The sequence below is a fragment of the Mangifera indica genome, chromosome 15 (assembly GCF_011075055.1).
Source record: "Mangifera indica cultivar Alphonso chromosome 15, CATAS_Mindica_2.1, whole genome shotgun sequence".
Taxonomy (NCBI): Eukaryota; Viridiplantae; Streptophyta; class Magnoliopsida; order Sapindales; family Anacardiaceae; genus Mangifera; species Mangifera indica.
Genome location: NC_058151.1, coordinates 2943544 through 2957092, shown reverse-complemented (window position 1 = coordinate 2957092; position 13549 = coordinate 2943544). Strand labels below are relative to the sequence as shown.

Sequence of the window (13549 nt, the reverse complement as noted above, 5' to 3'; positions counted from 1 at the left end):
CCTCTACAACATTTCAAAATTAAACTTTCTAACTAATCTAACAAAACAATTTTGCAAGACCGATCATCAAACCCACGTAAAAATTATATGAACTACCTTCCTGATCATTGAAGCATCAAGTAATCCAAATAGAGAATACGCCAAAGCATGCCGAAAGATTTGATTAATTTACAAAGCTATTACGTTTGTGCCTAAAGACAAGATCAAAACATAGACGCCGATACCAATATCTAGAGCTTGCTCCTACTAGAATAGAAGTCCGCCAAAGCCAACAATTTCAAAGTTTTAGGCATTTGAATACTTTTCTAAACTAGTCAATCCAAAATGTACAAAATTTCCTGATAGGGGGCCATATACATTTTCTATTGAAAGGAAATGACACCATATTAACCAGACTTCCGGGATATCGTGTCAGATGAACAAAAGGTACCTGTAATTTAAAGGGTATTCTTAGATATAACTTCTCCAAATCGAACAAACCACTGAGCATCAGATGTATTGTTTCCCCGCTGAACTTGCTGTTGCTGAAGTTGTTGCCGCAGCTGTCCTTTGTCGATCATGAATTTGGCATAGTCTACTGATTTTGTAGCCAAAGTGGACTTGGTGCTTGGAGCTGGCAGAAGGGAGACTAAAACCCTAGCAACCTCCTGCATTGTTGGTCGGTCTAAAGGGTTGCGCTTAGTGCAGAGAAGAGCAAGTTGGAACGTCTTTCTAACATTGCTCAAATCCATGCAAGTAATCGAAACCTCTGGGTCAACAGCATCCATTACTGTATCGTCATTAGCCTTCGACAGTATCTGAGAAATAAAATATACATACAACACACTAAGTTAGATCAGAATTTGACACTTTCCTTGATATTATAAGTTGCATAATATTAGAAAACAACAATATAATTGCAGGAGAAGGTTACCAACTGATGCAGGTTAGACTCATTATCAACAGCCTTCTTCCCTGTAAGTATCTCAAGAAGCACAACACCAAAGCTATAAACATCTGACTTTTCATTCAGACGAGAGGTACGGGCATACTCTGGGTCTATGTAGCCGATAGTTCCCAAAACATATGTTGAAGCATGGGCCATTGCAGTTGGTATACATTTGGCAATACCAAAGTCAGAGAGATGTGCCTCAAAATTCTCGTCCAACAGGATATTTGAGGACTTTACATCCCTGTGAACAATTCGCGGGCTGCAATCATGATGAAGATAAGCAAGTCCTTGGGCAGCACCAACTGCAATCTTCAGGCGAGTTTCCCAATCAAGTTTTACTTTTTTTGAGGATCCTGGCATGCACAACCAAAAAAACCAAAGAAATTAAATAAAACACAAGCCAGCAAAAATAAAGCATAAAGTAAAACAATGAAAGGACAGAATTCAACTAGGCAGAAAAGCATCACTTGGCCATGCCCATATTACATTAATATCACTTATTCCATTCATGGGCTATATAAACTAACCATGCAGAAGATCCCAAAGAGAACCATTTCCCATGTAATCATAGAAGAGGAGATTTCCCCATTGAGACAATGCATAACCATGCAGGCTGACAATATTTCTATGTCTGATGCTGCCAATGGTTTCCAGTTCAGTCTCAAACTCTCTCAAGTTGTGAGGATACTGATTGTAAAGTCGCTTAATTGCAATTGGTCGGGAATTCTTAAGCACACATTTATAAACCGTGCTAGATGCACCATATCCTATGATAAACTTCTCACTCAAATTATCAGTGCTTCTCATTATATCACCAAAGGTGTGAATAGCCATATCCATGTGAAGAATCACAAGCTTCGGTGGAGCTGAGAATGCAAAAATTAAACAACTTTCAGGAAACAGGAAAAAAAGATAAACTATCTGAGAAAATACAGCAGCCAGCACATACCCAGCACAGACTTTTTGGAAGCCTTAATGAACTGTTGTTTTTGCTGGTTAGATTTGTATACGGCTACTGCAACCATTGCTAACAAGGTGATGAAGCCCAATATCATACAAACAACAGCAGCTCGGGAGAAAATAACTGGAATGCCAAATACATCATTAAGCAAAATGTGCTTGATTTGTAAAACATTCATATTAAAAAGTTTATGGACAGAATAAACTAATGCTATAAGGTTGTTGAAAAATAAAGTTCATACCCCTAGACTTCCGTACTGAGGGACCACAGATTGATCCAAACCAGTTGCCACATAATAGTGGATTTCCCATGAAGCTTACACAAAAAATACAAACAATGAATATAGGAGTCATAATCCAAATAGACATGTAACCTATTTTTTCCTGCATACCTATCAGGAGAAAATCTAGAAAAGTTTCTGATTGGAGGTATAATCCCAGATAAGTTGTTGTAGGACACATTCCTGGAATGAAAGAACATGATTTTCAGTGAGACAATAAATTAATTAGATGAAAAACAAAAGAACCAGGCCAAGAAATCCTCTCACAGATTAGATAGACTGAAACAACTGGTTAGCTGGTCCGGAATTTCTCCATGCAGGTTGTTGTTGTTCAATATCCTAAAAAGAAATTTTATCCAAAAGAGGCATCAGCAGCACCACATCTAAAATATTTATCAAAAAGTATATCATCACAGCTAGAAAGCAATCAGATTAAGATCTTACAGAGAAAAGATATTTTGGAGTTGGCCCAGTTCAGCAGGTATGACACCAGAGATATTGTTGAATGACACATCACTGCAAGCAAACAGAAAAAAGTACATTCACAAAGACAATTAAATGCACCAAAATTACAGATTTTTTCAAAATGATCAACTCACATTATCTGTATGCTTTTAAGATTTCCAAATTCAGCAGGCAATGGTCCACTAAAATGATTCCGGCTCAAGTTTCTCCACAAATAAAGAACATAATTAGCCATACTGCACATCCAAGAACAAATGGGAAACATACATCAAAATATCTAGAAGACATACAGGGAAAGAAGGTGCTCCAGCTCGCCAATAGAAGCAGGAATTGGTCCAGAGAAATTATTGCCAGAAAGATCCCTGGAAGATAAAGAGAACAACTGACTTCTAGCATTGGGGTTTCATACCAAGAGAAGTACATGATGCAAAAGAAACTTACAATGTATCAAGATTAATGATTCGTCCTAGCTCAGTAGGTATATGGCCTTTGAAATTGTTCTTTGACAGGTTTCTGAACACAAGAATTGCAAACACTAAATTAATGTCATCTAACATGTTTCATTGATACTGCAACAACATATTTAAACCCAAGGTATCATAACATACAGGTAAGTCAAACTCTCCAGATTGCGGAAGCTTGATGGGATTGACCCACTTAAGTGATTACCATGCACATTGCTGTAAATTAGATCAAGATTCTTGATCAATATGCAGAAAAGAGATGGAAAACAATAAAATAAGTTAGAAGTCAAAGAGAACCTACAATTGATTCAGCGCTGTACAGGAACTTATATCCTGTGGAATGGGTCCTTCAAGGTTATTATTTGCAAGATTCCTAGGCAATAATACACAGGCTGATTAGTTGAACTAAGAAATACACAACACACGAAAAACAATGTCAACTCACAATTCAAACAATTGCTCAAGCTTCCCAAGCTCAGCAGGAATTGTCCCAACAAGTTGATTATCATGCAATTGCCTACCAAAACAAAAATACACCAAAAAGAAGTTAGCAAGAGGATATCCACAAATGTGTAATATGGCCATTTTACAAAGTGAGAGCTCACAAGTAACTAAGCTTTGACATATTGCCTAGCTCTGGTGGGATTGGTCCAGTTAGTTTGTTGCCATGGAGATATCTGGTACAGCAAACAAACTTATGAAGGAACAAATCAATGAAGCAACAACAACAAATATGTGTAATACAAATGAACTAACAGTTTTCCAGTATATGACAAATTGCCTAGTATGGGTGGGATTGGTCCAACAAGCTCATTCTCACTTAAGTCCCTGAAAAAAGGGTTAAAGAGCAATATGATTTTATTTTCAGTACAACAGGCTATAAACTAATAAAAAAATCATAAATTATTTAACACTGCATACTCACAGAACAGCAAGAGCCTGCATCAAGCCAATCACCTCTGGAATTTTCCCAGTTAACTTATTTCCTTGAAGTGACCTAACCAAAAAACACCAGATTAAAACTAACCAAATCTATCCAATATGCCACACGGTGCAACTATTAAGCTAAATTTTCCAAGAGAAATAAAACTTAATACAAAAGTTAGAACACTTACAGTGTTGCCACTTGCAGGAAGCCAATATTGTATGGTATCACACCAGTTATCTGATTATAAGATATATCCCTGATATTCTCAGCATACAACAAAATTAATATTCATATGACAAAAGAAAACAGACTAACAGTAAGATAGGATATAGACATGGCATACAGTATCTCAAAGCTTGTACAGTTCCCGATATTGTCTGGAATCGTGCCAGTTAAGTTATTGCCTCTCACATCACTGAAAGATACAAAACATGGCGGGTCCAATGAACTTGAAGGCTAAAAACAATTCGATGCAAAGAAAAAAAAAAGAACAACAAACCGTGACTACTTACAAGTACCACAATCCGGTCAATTGACACATGTCGGCTGACAGGGTTCCAGTCAAAGCATTGCCTCGTAGCCCACTGTGGACGCAAGTTATACAATGTGAATAAGCAAATATTAACTCTTCAGTTTAACCTTACTAGTAAATTAAACAAAGCCACTAGGCGCTGTTGTATACGTAAAGTTTAAAAAGATAAATAGCAAAATATAATGTTTTCTAATTACTAAAAATAAGTTATTTTTTAAAACTCACATGTATTGCAGAACTTCATTCCAATAAATTACCCTTGGTATCGCACCCGTAAGCTGGTTTCGAGCAAGATCGCTTAATTCACCAAAAAAAAAATGCAAATAAAATAATTAACTGACAAAAAGTAAGCAATATCAAACAAAGACAATTATAACAAACTTAAGAATTAGAAGCTTTCTATTTGGACTTGTCAAATCTTGTAGCATGAGTAACTTTGGCTAGAGTATTGAAAGGATTAAAAAATTAACAGAGCCACTTACAGGGTCTTTAGATTAGGAATCTGGGTCAATGTTGAAGGAATAAGGCCAGTGAGCTGATTGTTCTTCAAATTCCTGCATTGTGTAAAGGGAATTTTGACTCATTTCTCTCTGGAAATTCGGCAAAATGAAACCATTCAGAAGTTGAAACATGAAACTAACAAATACTCAAGATTCTTGAGCTTTGATATTGAAAATGGAATGTCACCATAGAGACCGTTATCAGATAAGTCCCTGAATTATAGAAATCAACCAAAAATAAACGCCCAAATGTCAGTGAACAACATATATGTGAAGTACTAATGAAACAAAGCAAGTTTATAATAAAAGAAGACATGATGTTTACATACAGATGAACAAGGGAAGCACAGTCCCCAATCTCGTCTGGAATTTGACCCGTTAGTTTGTTCCCTTGAAAGTCTCTGCAATATTTCACAAACAAAAACGAAGAAAAATTACTTGCTGAGGAAAATTTTTAACAGACAGTAAGTTGTGTTTGTAGCGTTCAAAATACACCCTACATAGATTGCAAGTTACTCAAATCTCCAATGGCAGGGGAAATCTCTCCACCCAGATTCAAGCTAGACAAATTCCTGCAAGTTGTGGTTATTAGAAAAAAGAAGGCAAGAAAATAATTAGTTGAAAACGAAGAAAAAGTTACATATTTCAGTACATAACTAAGAGAAAAGATCAAACATACAAAGAAGCAACAGACAAGGTGGCATTGTCACAGAAAACACCACGCCATGAACAGTAATCAGAGTTGTGCACATCGTCCCAGTCCAACAACACATTCGCTACATTACTAAACGACGCTTTCATCGCCATCAAAACTTTCCCTGCACTCAAAACCAAGACTATAAACAGAAGCTTAAAATGAGTTCAAGCACCTGAATTCTAATTGTCCAGAGAAAAATCAACAATCCAGTAGTGATTTTTTTTTAACTTTTTGGCCATTTTCTCAGCAGCCAAACAGAGATATTCAAAACATATTCATCTATAAGCAGTCAAATCAAGCCAAACGCAAAAGAACTGCAACCTTCATCGTTGAGCGAGGAAGCAAACTGACAAAGAAGCAAAATCACGGCCGTTAAACAACAAAACGAGAACAAACTTTTCTTCCTCATCTCTAGAACAAATTCTTCCATATCTCAAGAGAAAATGACGACGCTGTTGTTATCGGCCAAAAGAAAAGCTTCGGAGTGAGTCATGGCTTTGGCATTGAGTTAGTTTGAAGGAGAGCAGAGGAGACGAGAGAGATGTTAAAACAACAGGCGGTTAGCGTGAGGTGCAAGGTATAGTACTGAGCATAGGCGTTATGAAGAGAGAAGCAAGTAGCAGTGGGGAGAGAGAAATAGAGAAATGACCGATGTAAACGGCGGTGAAACGACGTTAGTAGATGTCTTATATGTTTAATGAATCTTTTTATTCATCAGCACAATCGGCCGTCATTCGTACTACCGTTTCCCAAAGGTCTTCCTTTTTTTGACACCTATCCTTGCTTTCGTACAACTCTCCACTCTAATCTCACGCGCCTCATTATCACTGTAGTACACAGCCTACAGGTTTTTTTTAAATAATTAAAATATGAATATTGTAAATACAGTATTTTTTTTTTTTTAATTATTCTGTCATATACTGTCGGTTAAAGGCGAAAAGACATATTCCCACCCAAGGTTTGTTGCACTGCCTTACTATACTAAGTATTAAAAACTCAAATTCTCACCCATAAACTATCAAAATTAGCAAAATAAATTAGTTTTGGAGTAAAATTACCAACTAATTAGTAATATATTAAAAATAATACAATTTTATTTACTTTTTAAATTTAAAAAATTAATAATTTCTTTTAAAATTAAACTTTAAAATATTATATTTTTTCTCTCGTTTTTCAGATATTGTCCCCAATCAACTTTTTTCGCTCTTCCTTTTTCTTCTTTTTTTTTGACATTGTCTTCGGATAAAGATGATTTGTCTTTGTTCGAAGATAACATCAAAAAAAGGGAGAGCAGGCTTGATTGGAGACAACACCAACAAAGAAAAAAAAAAAGAATATGAAAAAAAATTTATAAGAGAAAATATAATATTTTAAAACTTAATTTTGAGAAAAATTATTAGTTTATTAAATCTATAGATAAATGAATAATATTTTATTTTTAATATATTATTAATTAAATAATGATTTTATTTTTTAAATTAATTGATTTTATTAATTTTAATAATTTACGGAGTTTAAATTTTTAATACTTAATTACGCTAGTTGGTAAATACAATAAACCTTGGGTGGGAAAATGTGCTTTGCCTCAGTTAAAACATAAAGGCGTAATTAAGTTAAAAAGAAGTAAACGGATTCTGTTAAGATAAATCGTGAGGGTCAATGAGATCACTCTCATATAAATATTTGTAGGCATTAAATGTGCCAAATTATTGGAAATATTAGCTCTAATGAATTAAAATTTGTATCATTATTTGTGGTGAAAAAATAGAGTCCTACAATATGCCCATATAATTGTACATTATAAAAAAAAATTTAATTAATCATTAAAAGCTGCGTTATCAATAAATTATTTAATTTTTATAAATATAAATGAATACATATAATTTTATTGATTCAGATAATATTTTATCATATAATTAAGAATTTTTAAATTAAAAATAAAATAATATCAAATCAATCAAAATTAAAAATTGTGTATATCAAATTATATTTAATTTTACCTTAAAATTGATTCTACTTGACCCGAATAAATCTAAAATACGCTTAATTCAAATGAGTTTGAGCTTAGGGTGGTCGATTTATTAAGCTTATATGTCTAAAAAAGTTCAATTTAAATTAACTAAAATAACGTTATTTTGATTGTTTTCGTTCAATATAATATTAAATTGAATTCAATTTAAGTTTGATTTAATATTATATTCGAATTTGAATTTAATTCTATTTAAATTGATCTAGCTTAAAAGAGTTTATCGAGTTTATATCTAAACTCAAGTTTCATTTGTTCAAACTAAACCAAATTCGAATAGACTTTCATATTCGAATTTGGCACAATTCTACATCTTGCCTTGCCTTAGCTTTTGCAGGATTTAATGGTGCGAATTAAGAAACAGGCGGTGTGGGGGGAGAGTGGGGTAAGAGCCTGGTGGTGATTAACAGTGAAAAGAGAGCTTCAAGGGTTGGTTTGGTTGGTGGGTGGATACGGGTAGGGCTAAATTTCTGTGAAACGCTAAAACCACTCTCGTTTTTGCTACGTTCAAACAATATGTTGTTCTGTATTGTTTGTTTTGATTTGAATTCAGTTGCAAGCACGTGGATAATTCAATTAAAGCTATAAAATTGGATCGTGTCCCTTATCAATTATGTTTTACTTTAGATTGATCAGTTTTAAAAAATTTAATTTAAATTATAATTTGGATAATTTTTAAATTAAATTAAATAATAGATTATATTTTTTAAAATACATATATATAACTACATTTAATAACATTTTTAATAAGTAATCAAAAATATAATTTATTTTTTATATTTATTTTTGTTATTTTCTTTATATATATATTGTATATATTTCATTTTTTTTACGTATTTATATTATGTTATAAAACTATAATTTAATTAATTTTATTAGATAATATATATTTATTAGTGAATAATTTTAATATATTCAAATCATAATTCAAATAAAATCAAATTGTACTTTTTCATTTGGTTTAAAAAAATTCAAACCACACTAGATTTAACCCCACACACTCCTATTGAGTTTTTTTTTTTTTTAATAATAAGAAATCCTATTTAAATTTGATCACCCCTTTCAAAATTAAGTCAATCATATCGAATAAAATAAATCCCGAATCTAGTGATTAACCTAATAACTATTGAATTAAATAAATCAAAAGTTTAATCTTAATATATTATTTAAATTTATATTATCTTATATATGAGATATTATATTTTGTTACTCAAATTACTATTACAATGTTGGAGACTAAAAATTCTCACATCTAATAAATAGAATAAAAGAGAGTGATATATTAGTGTTGTGGATTAGATCTTAACACAAACAAATTGGTTTTGTATAATATAGGTTAAATGACAATGCACCCAGTCAAAAAGACAAGTCTAATAACTTAAGTGCTAACATTTGAGCCGGGGTATTATATAAGTATGTGAATTGGACCTTAACATAAATCAATTGATTTTGTGTAATATAAATTTCAATCTTCATACATATAAGCGCAATATATATAATTCTGTCATACAATAACTCTAAATGAGTTGAGTTGAAAACCCCATTCTATCTCTTCTTTCTCATAACTACACATTACTGTCATTTCTGTTATCTTTTCGATGCAAATTATTACCCCTTTTATGGATATTGATACAAAATTAACTATTAATCTTAATTTTATGTCAAATTAATTATTCGCTAAATTACATTTTTAGAAGTTAAAAAATGTTTTTTTTTTAATTTTTAAATAAATATTTTGTAAAATTCAATTTAAAACTTAATAATTCAAAAGTAAGATTTATATATAATTTTTTTATAAACCAATAGCATAAATAAATGGATAAATTTAAAAATAATTATATAATTATTAAATAACAAATTTAAATTACCCCTATTAGCTTGTGCATGTAATTGGTACAATCAATCAACACTATTCTTAATAAACTTTTAAGGATAGTTTGAGTAATAAAAGATAATTTTTTATATATAAAAAAATATGAGTTCAAATATTTTTTGACTAATTGGTAATATATTAAATTCAAACTTTTAACTTATTTGATTCAATAATTTGATGTGATGATCGGTTTGTCCCAAAAAAGTAATAATCCGACCAATCCAAGATTTATTTTATTCAATATAATTTATTTAATTTTTAAAAAGTGATAATCCAATTCAGATGATATTTTTTCGTAATTTGAAAAAAGAAAACCCCACTCTTAATAAATTAATTCAATTATCTGTACAACTAATGAAGTGGTTATAGTATAAACAAATTATTTCACCCCAACGCCCTATACTTGATTAGGAATGAAATTGAAGCAATGATTTATTAGACAATTATGAGTTGCTCAAAGGACAAAAAAGTACTTACACATGTCCCTCTTGTAATAATTTTATTAATAATTATTAATAATGTATTCAATTATCGACCTACTTAATTGAGTTGTCATTGCGTAGAGTTTAAATATCAACATAATAATTTTCAATTATTTTGCTCATATATTACCTATGATAGTGAAACAGTAATATATTGTAAGTTAAAAATTTAATTTTTTATATGATATAATATATATATATATATATTAAAAAATTAATTAATATATTATTATAATAAATATTATAAATATTTTTAAAATTATATATTATTATTATTATTATATTATATATTTGTTAAAATATATATCAATTCATATTGATAATATATATATTATATTATAGGATATAATTTTGACATAATAATAATAATAATAATAATAATAAAAAAGCCAAAAATAATAATAATCCAATCACTGCATAATAATAATAATAATAATACTTACAAAAAATAACATTAATAATAGTAATCGAATCATATATCAAAAATTTAATTTTTTATATTATATATCAAGTATTGTATGATATAAAATTTAAAAACTAAAATAATAAATTTAAAAAAAATTAAAATATTATTATTTTAGAAAATATCATATTTACATTAAAAAATTAATATTTTTTATATACAACCTAATTATATAATTGTTTTATTTAAAAAATATATTAATTTGTATCTATAATTAAGACTATTTTATATAATATATTTATTATATTATATTAATTTTATATATTTTATTATATATAAGTTTTATTTATATTATATTAAGTCATATTTATAAATATTTATGATAATAATAATAATAATAATAAGATCAGGAGTTGTAACTTGTAAAATCTGATTCCGCTGCAACAAACAGCAGCACTTTAGCAATAAACAGGTTTGTCGTATAAAGCTGTCCGTGCATCCTCTTTATATGCTTTTGTTTATTATTATTATTTTTTCGTGTTTTGGGATTAATAATTTAATTATCAATTAAGCCATCTGGGGTCCACCTTTTCATATCGGGATTGGACTACTTCTACTCTGTGGTTGGACATCTGATAAGTATCCCCAGCCGTCTGATCTTCATCTGACGGCTGTATTGGCTCAAAACCCAACAATTCAGATTAACACAGCGTATCTAACACGGATCCTTGAGCCGGACGGATCTCTGATCACTAATCATGCAACGCTTCAGCTCATTTTTTCAAGTAAATGATAATTAATTATTAATCAATTAAATTTTATAATAAATAAAACCTTTTGTAAACGAGGCAGGTGGAAACACGTGGCGGAATCATAGAGAGCTGTGAGAGTGAAGAGAGTGACAGCTGACTTGTTGCAGAAGCCGGGGCATCACATCAGAGAGGACCCGGCTGTTTATCCGCCGGTAAACGCCGTCAGCGTAGTACCAGCGTGACCCAATGTGGGTCCAAAAATATGTCAGCAGTCCTTGCTTTAGGAATAATTTTTTTATTTTTTCGTTTTTAATGAAATATAGATAAAATAATAAAATAAATAATGTATAAAAACATTATATAGTTGGTATTATCCAACGGGTTGATGCTGGTCGTCATGTAATAATAATTGAGTTGGATTCTGGTTCATTTTTGCCACGTAGGCCCCGAGTGTTCAAATTCCAACACTGGTAATTTTTTAAAGTTAAAAAAATGAAATAGAACAAAGTAAAAAAGTAAAAGAGGTCAATGAAATAACTACAAGTCAAAACAAAAGAAAGGGTCAAAGAGCGGATAAAGGAAGGACAGGGAGTCGATGGTAGGAATTAAGAGGGATTGATTATACCCATCATAGGACCCGTGATGCTTTACTGTAATTGTGATTTGATGTCCACTATTTTATTTTATTTTATTTTCTCTCTCAAACAGCAACACACCCCCACTTCTTCCAACCTACACTGTTACTAATTTTATTACGGCCAAAAGGACTATTTCCCATCAAAAGTGCATTTCTAACAACACATCATATCATTAAAAAAATTTAAAATATCATTTAAGAATATTAATTAAAAATTGATAATAATTTTTTTGTTTAAAATTTTTTAAATAAATATACAGTAATTTTACTTTTATAAGTAAATTTAATTATAATTTTAAGAACACTCACTTAACTAATTACATTATTTTTTATTATTTACGTCACTTTTAACTAATTAGGTTGAATTTGATATAATTTTTTTAAAGATTTAATAAGTTCTTATTTGAAGATTCAGTAAATCATGTTTCAAAGATTTAAAACATATTTAAAAATTGATAAATTTTTATTTAAATATAGATAAAAACAAAAAAATAAACATAAACGAAGAGAATAATGAGTGCAAGCAGATGGTGCATAAAGTACGTAAAGGGTGTGTAAGATATGTAGAATGCATAAAGGATACATAAGATGGGTAAATGGTACGTAAAGTGGGTAAATGATACGTAAAATAAGTTAAAAGTATATAAGGTGCACGAGTTATATAATATAATATAATATAATATATAAATAATAATAATAAAATTTAAATATTATATTATATTATTATTTATAAATATATATAAAACAGAGGTGTGAAGAGGGCGCGCACCGTCTTCGCACCCCTATATATATATATATATATGTATTTTAAAATAAGTTTTATGCACCCGCACCTTTTACACACTCTACGCACCCTACATATTTTTTACGCACTCTTATGCATCTGTGCACACCCTCACGCACCCTTCTTTGTACTTATGTTAATCTTTTCGTTTCAATCTATATTATAACAAAAATTAATCATTTCGAATAAGTTTTTGAATCTTCAAATCATAACCTAACAAATAGAGAATGTGCATAGGTTATCAAAAAAAATATTTTGATATAATTAACCGAGAAAGTGATGTAATTAGCCGATAATGATGTAATTGAAAACAAAATTAAATTTGCTTAAAAAAGTAAAATCACTGTAAGTTTACCTAAAAAAGTTTAAACGAAAAAATTAGTGTCTATTTTAATTAATATCCCCTATTATTTATAATATAATTATCATCAAAATTCTTTATAATATTTTAAAAATATAAAATTTATTATATTTTCTTTCTCAAGCTTTAAAAATTAACAATTTTATCCCTATATAAAGTTTTCTAATTTTAAAAGCTCACATTTTCTTTTTAAATTTTTTCTTTAATCTTTCTAACCACTATCTCTAACGACAACGACCTTTCATCTCTACCTTAAATCATTGGTTAACGCACATAAATAAATCTAGAACAGATCTTTTTGTTAGAGGCAAAGAGATTCAACGAGATTTTGGCGAAGAGATTTCAGATCTCTTCGTCAAGGAAGAGATCCAGATCTCTTCCTCAACAAAGAGACTTCATCGTTGTTCTTTCCAAATCATCGAAGAAAGTGACTGGAGAAAAAGACAAAAATTCTAAAGTTTTGAAGAAAAATA

The 13549-nt window shown here is 30.1% G+C and overlaps 1 protein-coding gene across 1 annotated transcript; it reads right to left on the bottom strand.

Moving 5' to 3' along the window:
• Nucleotides 1-136: 136 nt before the first annotated feature.
• LOC123197601 (LRR receptor-like serine/threonine-protein kinase ERL1) lies at nucleotides 137-6395 on the bottom strand. Its single transcript, XM_044611926.1, has 27 exons — nucleotides 6080-6395; nucleotides 5741-5879; nucleotides 5562-5633; nucleotides 5391-5462; nucleotides 5203-5274; nucleotides 5044-5115; nucleotides 4787-4858; nucleotides 4542-4613; nucleotides 4373-4444; nucleotides 4217-4285; nucleotides 4027-4098; nucleotides 3858-3929; nucleotides 3707-3778; nucleotides 3547-3618; nucleotides 3403-3474; nucleotides 3246-3317; nucleotides 3079-3150; nucleotides 2928-2999; nucleotides 2772-2843; nucleotides 2617-2688; nucleotides 2440-2511; nucleotides 2284-2355; nucleotides 2134-2207; nucleotides 1881-2015; nucleotides 1459-1797; nucleotides 914-1284; nucleotides 137-797 (listed from the first exon to the last, which is right to left on the bottom strand). Exons 1-27 carry the CDS (start codon nucleotides 6186-6188, stop codon nucleotides 438-440), a joined length of 2964 nt encoding a protein of 987 aa, XP_044467861.1. The 5' UTR covers nucleotides 6189-6395; the 3' UTR covers nucleotides 137-437.
• Nucleotides 6396-13549: the final 7154 nt, after the last annotated feature.

Coding starts and splice junctions, on each gene's coding strand:
- LOC123197601 (XM_044611926.1), bottom strand. CDS start 6,188: ATGGAAGAATTTGTTCTAGAGATGAGGAAGAAAAGTTTGTTCTCGTTT. Junction 5,880..6,079: donor TTCCTCGCTCAACGATGAAG/GTTGCAGTTCTT, acceptor TTTTGAGTGCAG/GGAAAGTTTTGATGGCGATG. Junction 2,844..2,927: donor CTGGAGCACCTTCTTTCCCT/GTATGTCTTCTA, acceptor TTATTTGTGGAG/AAACTTGAGCCGGAATCATT.